This window comes from Cephus cinctus, unplaced genomic scaffold (genome assembly GCF_000341935.2).
Source record: "Cephus cinctus unplaced genomic scaffold, Ccin1 Ccin1_scaffold0008, whole genome shotgun sequence".
Taxonomy (NCBI): Eukaryota; Metazoa; Arthropoda; class Insecta; order Hymenoptera; family Cephidae; genus Cephus; species Cephus cinctus.
The window spans coordinates 81,831-98,491 of record NW_014332759.1 but is presented as its reverse complement, the minus strand read 5'-3'; the positions used below and the strand labels follow the sequence as shown (position 1 = coordinate 98,491).

Below are 16,661 nucleotides of genomic sequence, written 5' to 3'. Positions count from 1 at the left end.
GGGGGGGGGGGGGTGTGATTTATTATAAAAGGGGTATCAGCCCAGCAGGGTCACTTGGGAGTTAATGGGCTCAAGTCTAGGTGGTAGACTAGGCGCTTATCTAGACAAGTTCCAGTAAACAGATAACTTTAACGGATTCAGGGATGATAGCCTGCGTAGAAAAAAAAAAGGGAAATGGAAAAGTGTGGCGTTTCTGAAAATGTAGCTAAGGATGAAATCTCAAATTTTTAGTCTTTATAGGCTCTTTTTTCTCTGAAGTATGGAATACAATATTTAGCCACACTTTCGATAAAGTCACACTTTTCCTGTTCTTTTTTTTCTACGCGAGAATCCGATGACTTTGATATTTAAAATGGTCGTAACTTAAAAACAATCACTTCTGATTTAGAGGTTCATTCGTGTCTTCGTTCGGCCAGAACATACACATTTCTAGTCCATTGGTAATGTATCTTTTTGTATATGATAACAAGCGTTCTAATTCTAAGATGGTACGCTGAGTGCGTTACCTCTCGACGTTTATTTTTGTTTTTCACTCGTCTTGTACTCTTAGCTAGTAGGTCTTAATTTGTAATTGGCATCGTAATTGGGAATCGGAAAGTCCCATTCCCACCTTGTCAATCAGACCGCAAGTTCCATTACAGAGAACAGGCAATACAACATTTTTCTAGGGTTCCAGCTCGACCCTGTAACAAAGCATTTGTGCTCGACGAACGGTAGAATCCTGGCTGGTCTGACACGGTGCTCTCCTCTTTTAGTTCAATACAGCCTGACATCTTACGTATACGGCTATGTGCTTTCTTGTACTACATGTGTATACTCTTTCCACTGTCCCTTACGGGTTTTTAGCGTCCTATAAAGTTTGATCGTATGAAATTCGTTTGATATCAATAATAAAATCAGGTGATTCGGATGATATGCTAACCCTTAATAATCCTATATAATATTTTTATAGCAGTACAAAAGTTGGTACTGTGATTAATTATTAAGGTATCAAAAAATGAAAATAAGATTATTTTATAATTATTAAAACTTTCACACTCCCGACCGAGAAAGATTGGATGCTTTGTTTATAATGAAAAATATTAATTACAAATCTTGGCTGAAAGATGGTCCGGAGCATGGCGAAAAAGATAAACGAAAAATGTGTGAGAGTTATAAGAAACTTGTAAGAGAAGCCCTTAGACGAGATTCATGAAACAGGCTGGACGATTATCAAAGGCAGACCGAATGTTTATAAATAAATTCAGGCATTTCTTTTCAGAGCAGAACCTATTTTCATGGAAACGCTGTCTCGTGTCTTTTAAATATTTACTACTACACGCATCGCTTGTGCCCACGGAATTTTACGTGCATGACTTATCGTGACTATAAATATATATATGGTGTATATTGTATATACACGCACATATGATTGTAATTTTAATACTAAGCAGATTGGCGTTACTATTTCTTAAAACGTTTTTTTTCAGGTTCTGCACTTTTTTTGGTAAAGGAAATTAGCTTGTATATTCTGACGCTTAAATGCAACTTTTTTCTCACTTTTTTTTTGTAATCGCAACTGTATTTACGTAACGTAATATAATTTAATAAGAGTTTCACTCACGGATTTATTTCAGGTATTCAACACTTATACAAATATTCCATCGCGTGAATGACTAAAGGGAACTCAGCATCAGGAAGCACTAGGTCGTTTCTAAATTTGGTAGTTTTCTTGGTCATAAAACGTAAAATAAATGTCAACTGTAAATTCGCAGCTCGTTGAGCAGCGCTGCCTTTTGAACTTTATTAGTCGGGTAATTAGAAGGGGCTTGGGAATGAAAGCGATCTTTAGGTTTCGTTTAAACAAAATTCTGAGTACGTCGTGTTTCAGTACAAGTACATAATCATAACTTATTTAATGTACTACTTGGATCAGGTTTAGTTCAAGCAAGAATCAGTTGCAGTTTATCTCCTAGACGGAAACATTATATATATATATATATATATATATATATATAGATTATTTATAAAGTTTGTACGAAAATTGTTCTTCGCGGATGAGCAACTGGAATAGTTGGTTAGAAATTTTAATGTAATAATATTATAATGCGCAACAATAAATTTAGTTGATTAACAGAAAATGTTCATCTTATATGAAATCTACATCAACCTAAAAATCTAGATGTATAGGTAATACATCTTCACATGACAATTTCGGGTGTATCATAAAAATAGGGTCTCATAGGTAAGTATGAGCTACTATAGTCGGTCCATGTGTTCGACGTTTTTTTTGACAGATCGATACAATAATAGACTATGGAGGTACAGGTGTCACTGCATAAAATCTTTGTTACAAAGTAGGCATACGGTACATAACTATAGTGCATGGTTTTGCGCTAAATATATTTTATTGTTTTATCTTAGTATATATTTACTTTTTTTTTTAAATGGAAAACCACGTGTATTTTGCTAAGGATTGAACCGCTTACGAACTGTCAAAAAAATACATTGAAGTTCTGGACCGACTGTGGTGGGGCTCTCTGTTATGTTGGAGGGTTAAAAAAAAACACTGGGTTAGTTTGTTTTACGAATTTCTTTTGAAAGGTTCCTTATAAGATTTTGAAAAATAGACTGAAAAATATGATCTCGTTGTTCGATAGTGGAAATTAAAAGTTATATGATTAATTGACTGTTCTGCTTCGCAGTATCAATGTGGGTATTAGGAAAACCAAATTCAGATTTTGTAGGTTTTTAAATGGAAACGCTTGTTGGTTTGCCCACTTTAAACTGGAAGTTTACGAAAATTGGGTAGCTTCCAAAGAGAAGGTGGTACCACTGTTTTCCTTCATTTCTTTTTTCATCACGCTTTTAATGATTTTTTAAACCCTGACCTTTACCATGACTGCATCTTTTCATTGAGCTCTGACGTCGCGGTGGCTATTTCTCACTCAACTGGATTCACCTTTGACTTTTCCTCTGAAAAGACACCGTATTATTATTCAAAATACATGTTCCAGAATGAAAAAGTTGAAGCTTGTTATTAGAATTCTTTGTCTTTGATAGAAGCTCAGTGGTCTGTAGTGCCCAAACGAAATTTTTAGTGAATTATTGTTTTTTGGTAATTATGCATATTGATTTGTTAGAAAATTTTATATTACTGTACATATATCAAGTTTATCAATCTTTCACGAATTTTCCTCTGATCAATATAAAAATTCGTATATAAATTTTAATTCATTACTGCTGCAAGACATTGTCTCTAATTTGGTTTCATTTTAATATTTTACATTCAAAATGATATCAGAGGAAATGACAAAATGATTGAAGATTTCCTATTTCAACGAATCCAAAAAACTGTTCTCTCTGGGCTTCTTTTTTCTTGTCTGATTTCATTGAGTGCCTTGGGGGCTAAGAAATTGTCGACGAGGTTAAGGGTTTCATTCAGACAAAGTGGTTGCTAGTTGTCGGAAGTGCGAAGTACCCGTCTACTTTTTTTTCCATCAACCAAAGGAAAAAAATCGTTGATGATGCAACTAATTGATGAATATGGTCCTTGCATTTTGCACGTGCTAAAAAATATTTATTGTTCGCAATTCTTGATTATTTAACCTTCAGGTTTTAAAATGTGTTCAGGTTTAAATTGTGTATATGTATACATACATGTATATATGAACAATTAATTCTTAACGAAAGAACAATCCTGTTCATTATTCATTATTTATTCCGTCGAAGAATAATGTTCCAAAATAAAAAGAGAAAGTTTTTGAATAATATACATATAGAAACTTAATTAAACTTGGATCTAGAAATTTTTCTCCCTCATTGCATATTCTATCATTTATAGGGGTGACGTAATAATAATATTTGTTTTCTAAATTTTCATATCTCTTCGAGGAATATAAGTTTCTGAAGGAATTTGTTTGGAAGAATTTCAAATTTCTCCTCCATTGAATTCCAAGGTCGATTTACGCGCATGGAAAAATGGCCGTTTAGTGGTTAAGGCTACTTCGTCTTCGCGAAATAAAACAAATACGACCATACTTGGCTGCTACTGTATACACTATGTTGACTGTAGATTGTATCACTGTATCACTATGTATGTACATACGGCAGTGGGTCTTGGCTGCACAATATCCCAGCTCGGCCTGAATACACAGAAAGTTTTGGTACTGGATGGTTGCTCCAGATGCAAACAAAAAGTTCAGTAACATCTTAATAAAAAGCTAATTTTATTACACTCGCCAGCAGGTTTCTAAGAATCTGTAGAAATTTGCTAAATGGTGAAGAAAAATGTTACCATTTTCTGACAGCTTTATTTTCCTTTAGTATCTTCACTTCTACATTGAATATTATGATTTCATGTTCATTCTTAATACATGTATACCTACAGATAGCAATGTTATGCTATGACGATTATTTTAAATAAAATTCTACTGTAAAGATAAATACACTGTTTTATTTAACAATAAATTAAGATTCTAAGAATTGAGTAATCTGATTGAGAAGTCAGTAAATGGAGCAAATAAACATTTCGTGTGAAACTTTGTATTTATAGGCGATTCGACGATTTTATTTTATTTTTGCCCTCAACACTTTTATCCAAGAAAGTTAGCAAGAAAAGTTATACGTTATCTTATGAAATGATATATGACTGATATTATTTTGATAAAGTGTTTCCCTGGTTGCACGAGCTACCCCATTCCAGGGGCCATTAATTTGTTACATTAGACTTTAAATTTGTCTTATATATAAGGGCTGGTTATGGTATTACGAATTCGGTGAAATCAATAGTAGGAAACTTTTGCCACCCGTGACCTAATATTATTATTTAGGAATCTCATGGTTATACTGATACAATGCATATTATTTTAGGTAAATTACAAACCTGGTCTATCTTAATTTAAGGTTTGTTGTGCTGAAATAAAATTACAAAACTTGACACTGTTGAGGTATACCTGTATTTATATATAAAAATTCATATATTCTTCATTTATGCAACACGTGTGCATACGGTTTATCCATGAATAAAATGTGTGTGGAGGTGCCATCTCTGCATGACTTTCAATGTAAAAGACTCCCCTAGACCTCACAGTTGATTCACGGATTGACTGTGGTAAAGAACAAGATAAGTTTTATAGGTTCTGAACTTTTGAGTTTATGCAATGTTACAGTGTTATGAATCAAGATACGTAATTTCTTTATCAATTTGATATGTTGATTATAAAATATGTTGATTTTCAAAAATGAAAACATCAGATTATAAAATTTCAATGTAATCACCGCTGGTCATATACTAGTCATAGCTGCAATTTACTCGCTATGAATAATCATCATTATTGGAAAATACTGCTTAGTATTCGCAGTTCACAAAACCAGTTAATACAGTGTTAATAGTGAACACAAAGCTTAATTCTGAAACTACATTTACTCATTTTCGCCCCAGGCATCAATTGTATTTGGTATTAGGTCAAAGCTGCTTTGTAACACTGCCGTGAATGCAGATTACTGTATCTGAAATGTCTCGTTCAAGATCGTCTGATAAATTCATGTGGTCGAGTGTAAGCAGACGAATTATCAGAATTCAGGGGATAGTGAAATTCAATATGAATTAATTGATATGCTATGTCCAATGCTAATGCTACGTCTACGTTGCTGACTTCAAGCTGCTGGTCCGGTATGTCTGCCAATATGGGTTTGGTCTGTAGCGTGCAAGTAAGCTGGATCAGTTTCTATAAAAACCAGGAGAAAATTTTCCAATTTTGATCTGCGATGTGAGACAGATTTTAGGTCACGCTATCGTATTCCTTTCTTTTATACTTTATGCACGTACCACGAATATATATTAGACCCAATCTTCATTAAGGGACAAGTTACGAGAATCCCTTAGGTACGAAGTTACCCTTTAACGTTCAGCATCGATAGTAATATCTCCCCTCGGCCTCTTAGGTTTTACCCACGAATATTCTCAAGAAAGTTTACAAGGGAGACATTGCTTGTTCCTTCGTGGTTATCAACCAATAGTTGACGTATTTTAAAAAAGCTTTTCAAGGCTATACAGCGAATAACACTTAGATTCTTGTTTAATTTTAATTTTTTTCGTTTAAATCTTTTTTTTTTTGGATTTTCAATAAAATTTTGAAAGTTTGACTTTGAATGTAAAAATCTTTTCCCTCGACAGATATATTTGTGATTGGTTAACTATGTTTTGCGAATTTATAGACCATAATTATATTTTTGTAATTTTGTTGTTTCTCTTTTTCAGTTTTTTTGTGTGTTGTATGTAGATAATTAAAACATGCTTGTTTACTGTGTATGTGATTAAGGTTCACTCTTCACTTTTCAGTATTGTATATTTATAATTTTTTTTTATGGCATATTCAAGCTTGAGTATTTATGTATTAAAAATTCTAAACTGTTCTTGATTTTTATTCGTTGCAAGAGAGATATGATTTATAGGTATTATGAGTTACATATTAGAAACAACGAAACTCATAATGTTGGATCAGCGACATCATTCAGAAGTTTTGGGAAAAAATTTTTTTGAAACGTGTACGTAGTCAGGCAGTTTCCGAAATCAACTCTGTACTGCCAGCAGTCAGCAATCTTCGAGAACTTTGTCGATACATAGTGCGTCAAACGGTGTCGGTAAAACAGCATTACACACGTAGTGGGTAAAGAAGATTGCTCAGAAGTACTTTCCAAGTGTTTACAAAGTGATTGCGAAATGTTTCCGAATAGAAGCTAAAAAAAGATCGCTTCCGAGGATTAGTTTAGTACTGGTACTTTTGTAAAAACGGAAAAGCCGCAAGGATTACCAAGAAAAGTACATATTATGTCTGTACGTGACTACCAAAGGATTTTCAAACGTAAAGCTTATTATTCATATTACGAACAATCCAAAAGTCAAAGCACGGAAAGCAATGTCAAATGCATTTGATAGTGCTTTCTGTGCTTCGATCTCTAGGTGTGGAATTTCCTCCTTTCCAGTCGTCGTCCGTGTAAATTGCCCATACGTAGAAAAGTCGATACGATTCTCCTCAAGCATGGAGTAGCAACTTGTCTGCAATTTTGAATGCCAATCATAAGCCTATTAGAAACAATAGAAATTATATTCTCTTATTTAAATTTCCGGACAGCTGAATATCGAGCAGGGTATTATGGGTATGTTCTGAAATTTATTGTCAGTACTGCGACTATCGCTGTATCTTTATTCATTCGTACGTATCTGAGAGAGATGCAATTACTTTCGCAGCAGTGCCAGTACATTTTGGAACATCCTATATCTCCTGTGTCAAATGACAGCAAGCTTTTCGACGCTCAGCTAAAATAATTAATTACATATCATTTCTCAATATGACGAGTATTTCAGTTAACTGCTTTTATAAAAACATATTGGTTACATAATTAGAAATACGAAGACTACTACTATATTACAATACTATGCAATATACTATTGTCATTACCGCTATGTACGATACCGCATTTAACAAGAATTTAGAATACAATGATGCTATATGAATCTATTATACAATTTTTATATATCATTTTTATGTTGATACTGTATCTTAAAATTAGAATACATATTACATGCAACTTCTTTCGTCCATAATAACATATTCGACCTTTATATACTGCTATTGAAAGTCTAACAACTGTATAATTACCTTGCACTGAAATTTCAATTTGATGGATAGTCAAATTGTTTATAAGAACAAATAATGAATATACTATTAATATATTTGGTAAATTCATAAATCCTAATACTTGTTCTGATTTTTTATTATGACTTTATAAAATATATTTTCTGAAATCGACAGTGTAATGGCTCATAGTGTATCAATCTCCTACACGGATATAATATAGCTTATTCATAAAAATTCATATAATTACTTTTCAAATAAATTTACGTACTATAAAACAAGTTTAATTAGTTTATACTAAAATTCCGTAAATCATAATCTTTTTTAGTTGTTGAAATTGATATAATCATATGAGAATACAAGTTTCGATATTTTTATCGGTTGAATAATAAACTTTGCCGAAATTTAACCACGTAAAGATAACATACAATTTTTGTTAGAATACCCATGGACTATCTATATCATGCCTATGAAATGATAAATATTAGTAAACGTTTGGAACATTTGTTCGATTCCATACGGGGTTTTAAGAATAAGGAAAAGATAAGTTTCCGAAGAAAGTGATTGTACGTTACACATTATTTACGAGTATACAGTCATTATACACGTTCGACAGGATAAACTATACTCATGGGGAAATGGAGCTTACCAATGCCTAGAGTATTGCCTAAAGTATACCCGCTTAAGTGTTACGCTAAATTATAAAAGTCTAACCAGAAAAATGGAATTTATCAAATTTTATAAAAGTTATTGTCTCATAGCTATCGAGGTTGCTAAATCCGAATTTGACTTCAAATTTGTGACGTTCCAAAAATAAAATATGATTTGACTTTTCCGAGGTCCTATTTTGAGTTATTGGATTATTGAAAATAATGTTTTTCAGAAAGTTTCAAATCCGACAATTTTTTCCATTTTCAATTTACCATATTGAAATTGTACTTTTGAATTTTCAAAAGATGAGGTCAGATTCGGACTGGGCAAGCTTATAAAACCTTTCGATACTAAAGTTGTATGAAAATCGATTCAATTCAAATATTTCTTTTTTACGATGCACAACTACATGGACATGTGACACTCGTGGCCAGTTTTAGGTTTTTCTATATGTGCGCCAGTGAAACTCAAGCCATTAATGATAAGCGGGTTAGCATAGTTTGACTAATTTTGTTTAGACGTCACGTATGTTAAATTTCATTAGCGGAATTTGCCGTTAAGATTTTCGTGGGTGCAGTACCACTTAAAAGCGAAACTCAGTATGTAACGGAAATAGAACGCATTAGGTAGGGACACGGATCAGTTATGTGCGGTTCGTTATGTTTTCTCAGGCCATAACGTCTGTCGCGTTTAAATCAAGCATAATTATTCGTGTTGTCTACTTGGCCTGTCGGCATCCATCTGCCTCTCTTTTACTTCATTTCTCTTTGCTCCACTTTCTTTTTCTTCACTTTCCACCTCGAAACTCTCCTTCCCTCCTTTTGCATTTCTTTTATTATCTTCGATCCTTTTCAACTCTTTTTTTTTCCTTTTTGTGAACAGCTATCCTTCGAATAAGTGAAATTCTATGTGCTATTTGCTCACTTAGTTTAATCGATTTAACTGATCGCCTATAGTTACTTTTACAGGGATATCCGCGTCTTTTATAACCATTACTCTCTGAATTGTGGCGACAGGATATTTTTCACGATAAGCTTATATTCTAGAGGATCTTTCTTAACAGATTTTCTTGCCCTTCAATTATTCCATTCGTTTGTCGCATATACATTTATTTGGGATTTACTGAGTAGATTTTTCTTCTTACTTTTCTTCAAAATCTCAAAAAAATATACCTATATATTCAATACATTGAGTAATTGACTATTGTCATTTTATATTCCTGATTCAAAGGGACAATATTATTCCTTTTTTAATTATTCAATGAAAAACATTATTGTATGATATCCTACATGTAGCTTATATTATATATTGTTTAGACTAATACATTTTTGATTATTAATTATTTTAAACTGTTCTACGGACATGAATCGATCTTGTTATAAATAATGATATGGTGAGAATGCAAGAAATAAGGTATTGATATTTAAGTAAAATTAATTTATTACTTACAACACACAATAACCTATTTGAATTTTGATGATAAAAGGCTCATTAGTATTTATCTATGACGTATAGTATCATAATTTTGAGAAATTATCTAAATGTTAGTGCTTATGCAAACGGCTAATTATAGGCAATGAGAATTTTTACTTATACAAAACATAAATAAATTTAAATATAAAACAATAATTGTCATTACTTTTAAAGCATAATGATTAATTCTATGTATTCTCGATCGTGCTAAAATTTGGAGCAGGTAAGACGAAGGATACGATCACGATAATTATTTAGAAATATTTTACAGTTTACCGGATTTTGAATTCGATGGGTTTTGTCTATCACATTTGTTGGTGCAATGACGTCTCTGTTTCTCGTAAAGCAGAGCAATAATGTCTAAAGCATAGCGTGACCGTAACAGAAGCCTGGCGTGACCATGTTGTCGAACGTTCGTGGCTCCGAAACCACGTCTCTACACTTTAGCGTTATCATTAATGAAAATATAAAATGCACTACTAAAGACGCGTGCAGTTCATATAAATATGTAAAATTTCCAGTCTCAGGGTCTCATTTATATTAAAATTCATACTAAGAAGTTCCTTCGAAAATAAATTTTACACGTGAACAAACTATAACGTTTTTCTTCTTTATTTAGAAACATGATAATCATAATACCTATGATTGTTGTTTTCCGATATATTTCTGAGATAAAGTATCTCAAAAGCACGCTAGTGGAGGAATTGTCACTAGATTTTATTATATTATTAATTCTACAGTAACGCGTCATTAGGAATATACTAAAAATAATTGTTGTTGAGTTCCGTAAACTAAACTGATGAAGATTCTTTCAAATGTTCTATTTCTTTTAATCAATACAAAATCTAGAAGTTTGACCACGTTTAAAAATTTATGTTGAATTTTTAATTTTTTTTTGCGTACAGTCTTGCTGCAGTGTTGCAAAGCAGAGAACAGCGTGATCAAACAGCGGGGGGAGAAAAAAGGAAAATTTGTATGTTACAACCCAAGTAAATTACTTATTATCAGTTGTTAGTAAATTCGCAAGGTTCAAAATACAAAACTATAAATTTTCTTTTATCTTATCCACACGATTTGTCAATATTTTATTAAGTCTCAAACACTACCCTAAGCCACGAGTACCATACGAAATTGCGTCATGTATAATTACGTAAACTCCACCATCACTTTGGTTGTTTTGACTTTTAGTCATTTTCTCATTATCGTCAAGATATGTTTCCGAGGATTTTTGTATGATCACACTGCGTTTCGTTGTTTGCCTTTCCTTTGGCTGACTCTTATTACTCCTATTCTACTTTCAGCTCGCACTTTGATACGTTAGCGGCAAAGAACATGTTACGTGTATAACGATCGGGGCTGCGAGTCTGTGTCTGGCAGTCGGATTGCTACTCTTGGATTTGCTTTGAGTCTTGGCACTCAGACAATTAAATTTTCAATGAAGAACTTGTTGCTGCTGAATGGCTTCTTAATGTTATCGCTTAATTGTCTCTATTTATAGAATTTGTCAGACTATTCGTTTACAAAGTGCATACTGCAAGTTACTGGTGACATTTTCAGATTACTTTATGGAGATACAGATTGATCCTATTAAAAATATTTAAAAATACTTAGAAATTTTATACACTTAATGTATTATGTTTATAGGTAGCTTAAGACGTTACCTACAATTTTTATATTTATCAGTCACGTATCCGGACGGGTCACGCTGTTTTTTTTATTCCAGGCTTCTATAGGAATTACGCAAAGGCCATTCTCTTTTTTTTGCTTTTATTTTTTTAAATACATTCCTTATTTTTTAATCTCGTGTGTCCCCCACTGTTACTACTTTTAGTATAAAACTTTGTCGGAATCTAATGGCTGGTACATGATGCTGTGTGCTACTTCCACGTTACTTCGTTTTGGTTGCGTAATTGCATTCATACATATACATATGTCGAGTGAGTCAATAACTTTGACCACCTGATATATCTTCAGACTGTTAGAGTCAACAAAAAAATAGTTCTAACCAAAGTTATGTAGTATGGAGAGTTATACAATATTTGTAAAGACGAATATATTTAGAACATTTCAAGATCATCTCAAACTTTTAACCAAATTTAGATATTTTATTTTTCGTCGTATGACAGTTGCTCTTAATTCTAGCTCGTCACACCTATTTTGTGACCTGTAGGCCGTTACATTGGTCTGTCAGACCGAAAATTTTGATTCCTCTATAACTTTTGAACAAATGCGTAGTTTGTGGGTTCGATTATAGTAAAATCGTCAGATTTTGATTAAGAAAAATAAAGTACAGGCTAATAGCAAAACTAATTTGTTCAAATGTTACATCATTTACAAAAAACCGTGTCATGCGGTACATGAGAAAATGAAATGTTACCTCCGGTCCACCGGACCGGGCTATGACGAGCTAGGATTATATTGAGTTCAGAGACTTTTGGTACAAGTGTTACGACTGTAGTGAAAAAAAGTATAATGAGTACTAAAACGTATTTTTATAAAAGGTGCACGAAGTGGTGACTATCAGTATCATTGAAATATTGCAATGTTCTAATTATTGATCTGGTAGCCCTTCGTAATCTTATTCCCTTTCTTCAGAATTTTTTAAGTATGATACATGCTCGAGCTATTCGCTGTCCTCCTCCCTCCGTCCTTCTCTCTTTTGTATAGTTGCTTCAAACCAAGGCTCTTGGCTTTAATAAAGCACATTCCCTAACACCCTCCTTATCCTTATCATCCCTCTATTTCTCTTTCGTTTCTCTTCCAACCACTTGGCTTACGAAATATATTTCAGTTAGAGGATCTGCTTTTTCTTAGTTTTTAAGGATAACCGTTGTCCAAAGCCACGGGACTTTTTCTCGTTATTGGAAAGGACTTTTCTAACCGTTTCAGATGTTCGAACCAACGAGAATACGTTAGATCCCTGGCGGCATGACTGATCGAAGAAGGAGCGAATCGCCCAGCTGACATAGGAACGGTAAGTTTGGCAATGTAGCATAAAGAAATCAATTAAACTTATATGGGTGTATTCAAATGAAATTTCCTCGAAATTCGTAGTTTTTAATGTCATCTTAACGAATGATGGATTTGACTATATAAAAAATTGTCTCTTCTTTATCGGAGTATAAAACAAATGGCTCAAAGAAGTGCTTTGAATTTAATCAAATCTTGGTGAGAGTTTCCTAAGCAACTGGCTAGAGCTTGATATTGACAAAAAATTGGATTTTTTTCTTTTCTTTGGTAGTAGACCAAATTATATGTCCCCCTTTCTACCTTCTTCGCAGTACTGTAATCCAAGTATTTCAATCAAAAGTTTGTACTCTTATTCGACTTATTTTATCTATACATGAAGTCAAATAGCCTCAACGTTAAAATGAAATTGAGCCTCGACTATTTTACTAGCGATAATGACGTCGGAGACGTCATCGGCAGCTGACAGTCCGGGTTTGCTCCATCGACCTCTGCTGACCTCGTCTTCAGAGTCTCGGTCTGCCAATCCACAGCAGGGTTCTGCCGATTCCAACACAACAAATTCGGCCAGCTATTACTCCCCCTCAGCACCGCCATCCCTGAGTGTTCGTTTTCACGCACTAGATATGGATCAAAAGTCCCCACGGTAAGTACTAGAAAAGGAGTCCGTTTTACTTCCTACGTATTTTCCCCTATGAAAATAGAGGAACAAAAATAAGTACAGAGAAAAAAGTCTATACAATTTTCTGTGTTATTTCCGATGTCGTCTCAGATACTTTTCCCCTATACCTGTAAACTGTTTTTTTAATACATGTGAAATACTAGGACTAATCAATCTTCAGATCCTCATTTCAATACAAATACAGAAATTCTTTGATAATATGGTATTTAAATTGATGACATCCAGAAAGATGCTAAACGTCAGTAATTTTGGTTTTTGTGGAAATGAGGCAACTTGGAAACTCATACATATACATATAACCTACCATTAGATTGAATATAATTTTGTTTCATTTCTTTCTCTCAAGACTCTCCATAAAATTGGCAAGAAAGCTAGGAGGGTACCATTTGGGGAATACTGGATATGATTATACAATCTCGAGAAAGGTTATCTCCGTTGAGAAGGTTCTTTTATGAGCGAAGTAGTTTCAGCGAAACTCGACAACTTTTTTTGGAGACTTTTTGCTCACTTACTTTTCCTCAACCAGACGTTCGAACCAGGACATTTTGTATGATTAAAATTTGTATTTACACGTTTTGTCATTTCCTTTAATTCTTTTAATTTTAAATAATACAAATACATTGGAGCGTAAACTGATATCGATTCCGCATTTTTTCCATATTTATTTCGAAGTTTGAGTATTTGGAACATTTGGACTCTTTTTTTGCGATGCTGCATTTTGTATTGGCACTTAAAACGAAGTCTTGCGTAATGTATAATTTGGCAGTAACTTCAATTCATAACGCTCTTAGTGTGTATCCTGAAATTGAATTGGCTTTGTCTCCTAATCTGAATGCTTGATGTACTCATGGTATACCAAACGCATAAAGACTTTGAAAAACAACATTTCAACCTTTTTGAAGTTTGACGTTTGATGATGTCGATATGAAGAAATTGAAACAGACCATTGAAAGGGATCTTGTTTTACGTCACCCCATTGTAGATTTAAATCCGTGATTGTTGGGTACATCCATTCGTACAGTACTAGGAGTAGGATTTGAACTTTCGAAGAAAGGCGTGGCATTCTACCTACCGAGCCATCAGCTCAATATGTAAACGTTACTTTGGGTCATATTTATAATCATCAATACTTGTATATACGAGAACAGTAAGTTTTTTCAAATTTTTACAAAACGATAATTTCGTCGATATATTTGTTTTTCAGTTTTTCCTGTTGGGTGTTACGCGTTATCTTTGATAGTTAAATTTATTGAACTGCAGTCTTAAGCAGCCTGAACTTTAATATATGAACTGATACTTACCCTTGATATACTATTCTGTCTATTAGTAACCTATAGTCAGTTCACGAGTTCAATGCGTACTTTCGACAGGTCGAAAACGATTTGGTCTCTAGCAAACAACACGTGACTTTGCAAAGAATTTGTCTTACGTAATATGCATGTGTATGGTTTGCACTTAATTATATATTATTTCTCAATTTTAGGATATAGTTTTGTAATTTCATGGAAACACGCCTGGTGGTTTGTTAAGGATTGCATTGTTTGCGAACTGTCAAAACAATACATTGAATGGATTGACTATATCTCTGTTTATTATTATTAAATTGGAAAATAATGTTTAGTGCTGTTACCATTAAGATTGGTTGACTAACCCTACAAATATTCCGAAATTAATTTTTTAATGCCAACTCTGATATCCCGAATTTGCACTTGATGCGGGGAGAGTTAGACTATTATGATAAATAATTCATAAATTCGCAATTCGAGCCGGACAGGTAACGAGATGGAAATTTGTTCTCGGATACTAATGGCAAACGAAAATTATCGTTTAATAGTTTACTATAGGAAATCAAATATTTTCATAACAAATTTAATGCAACATTATAACCACCAGTAAATCTTGACAATAAGAAATATGTAGTGTTAGTTATATTCCATTGAAAAGAACGAAGTGGAAAACCTTCGACAACCATCATCAAGATGGAATGGAGCAAATGTCGAGAGGGATTTCGCAGGGGATAGGAATTTAAGGGAAGTTTTTGGCTTAATGAAACCCTTGCATACCGAAGTTCTCTCCCTGTAATGATAATACGTGCATGTTCCACGGACAATGGAATTTTCACCTAAAACCATGAATTTCCCTTGCCTTTCTCTTCCATTCCTCTCTTAAAAAAATATCGATGTAGCGATACACTTAATTTCTAGTTATCTTGATGTGCTTATCTGTATCTCATTTCGGATAACGTACCCTAAAATAGTGGAAGAAAATCTGTGAATATATTAAATTTATTTTTAATAACATCTCTATTTTATGTTATTCAATTTTATTTTTTTTAATTGTTCGCAACAATCAGCTACATATTCAAGGTTTGTCTCATTCCTTTAAGACGTTTCAGGTCCTTAAAGTCAGTTGAGAATATAAAAAGTCGGGTAATGCTGAAAAGCAGAGGGAAAAGTAAAGGGAAAAGAGCGACAAGATGATGGAGGGAAGAGACTGGTTTGAAGTACGAAAGTGAATTACCATAACTAACTGAAAGGAAGAATCCTTGCACCTTTACGATGATGGCGAGGTGATGGTATCGGCAGTGACGTACAAAAGGCCATTAGTGCCCTGCACCCTCACAGCTTCGTACACTCGACCCTTATTGCTTTTATTCATGTTAAACCATCATACTGTATTGAGATATGATACGAATATTCGCCGTAACTTTAAAGACAACGTCAACAAGGGTTTAAAGATGACCCATGAACTGGACAACGTAATCGAGATGGGACATAATAAAAAGGGTATGAATATTTGAATTTTTCATTCAAAATTTCTTTTAATATTACCGCATTACAATAATTAATTAACATGGAATTGTGTCTACGGCAAAAAGTATATTAACTTGTTTTGGTTCATTAAGTAAATTGAATAATACGAGCATGAATAGTGATTCGCATCTCACTAGAGATTATTAAATGAATGCGGAGATGGATTACATTTCGAAAATTATTAATATAGTACTTGCACATTTTATTTGCAAGATACAATAGAATTAGTTGATGAAAGGACCATGTGATATACTAAAAAAGATATACAGAATTATTAAAAAAAAAGATGCATCAACTGAAAGCGGTTTTACCCTTATGATTCAAATGAACGAGCTAACTTCAGTTAGTGCAATATTTCTGAATAACGCTGTATATTCTCAAATCACTTTTTTTTTTTAATTACGAATCATATATGCATGGTATATCGAATGTGATAGTAAAGATAAAAAAGAAAAT

The 16,661-nt window shown here is 33.3% G+C and overlaps 1 protein-coding gene across 11 annotated transcripts in view; it reads left to right on the top strand.

Moving 5' to 3' along the window:
* Positions 1–16,661, top strand: part of LOC107271374 (potassium voltage-gated channel subfamily KQT member 1) — a 116,237-nt gene that overhangs the window by 25,318 nt on the left and 74,258 nt on the right. For 5 of the 11 annotated variants that reach the window (XM_025091868.1, XM_025091166.1, XM_025091259.1 and 2 more), the window contains exons 3-4: positions 12,633–12,717; positions 13,143–13,356. In XM_025091868.1, the coding sequence (XP_024947636.1) occupies positions 13,148–13,356 (209 nt within the window). In that variant the 5' untranslated portion in view covers positions 12,633–12,717; positions 13,143–13,147. Of the gene's footprint in view, positions 1–12,632; positions 12,718–13,142; positions 13,357–16,661 lie in introns of those variants that run through there. The other 6 variants (XM_025091777.1, XM_025091320.1, XM_025091746.1 and 3 more) reach the window with 2 other exon arrangements.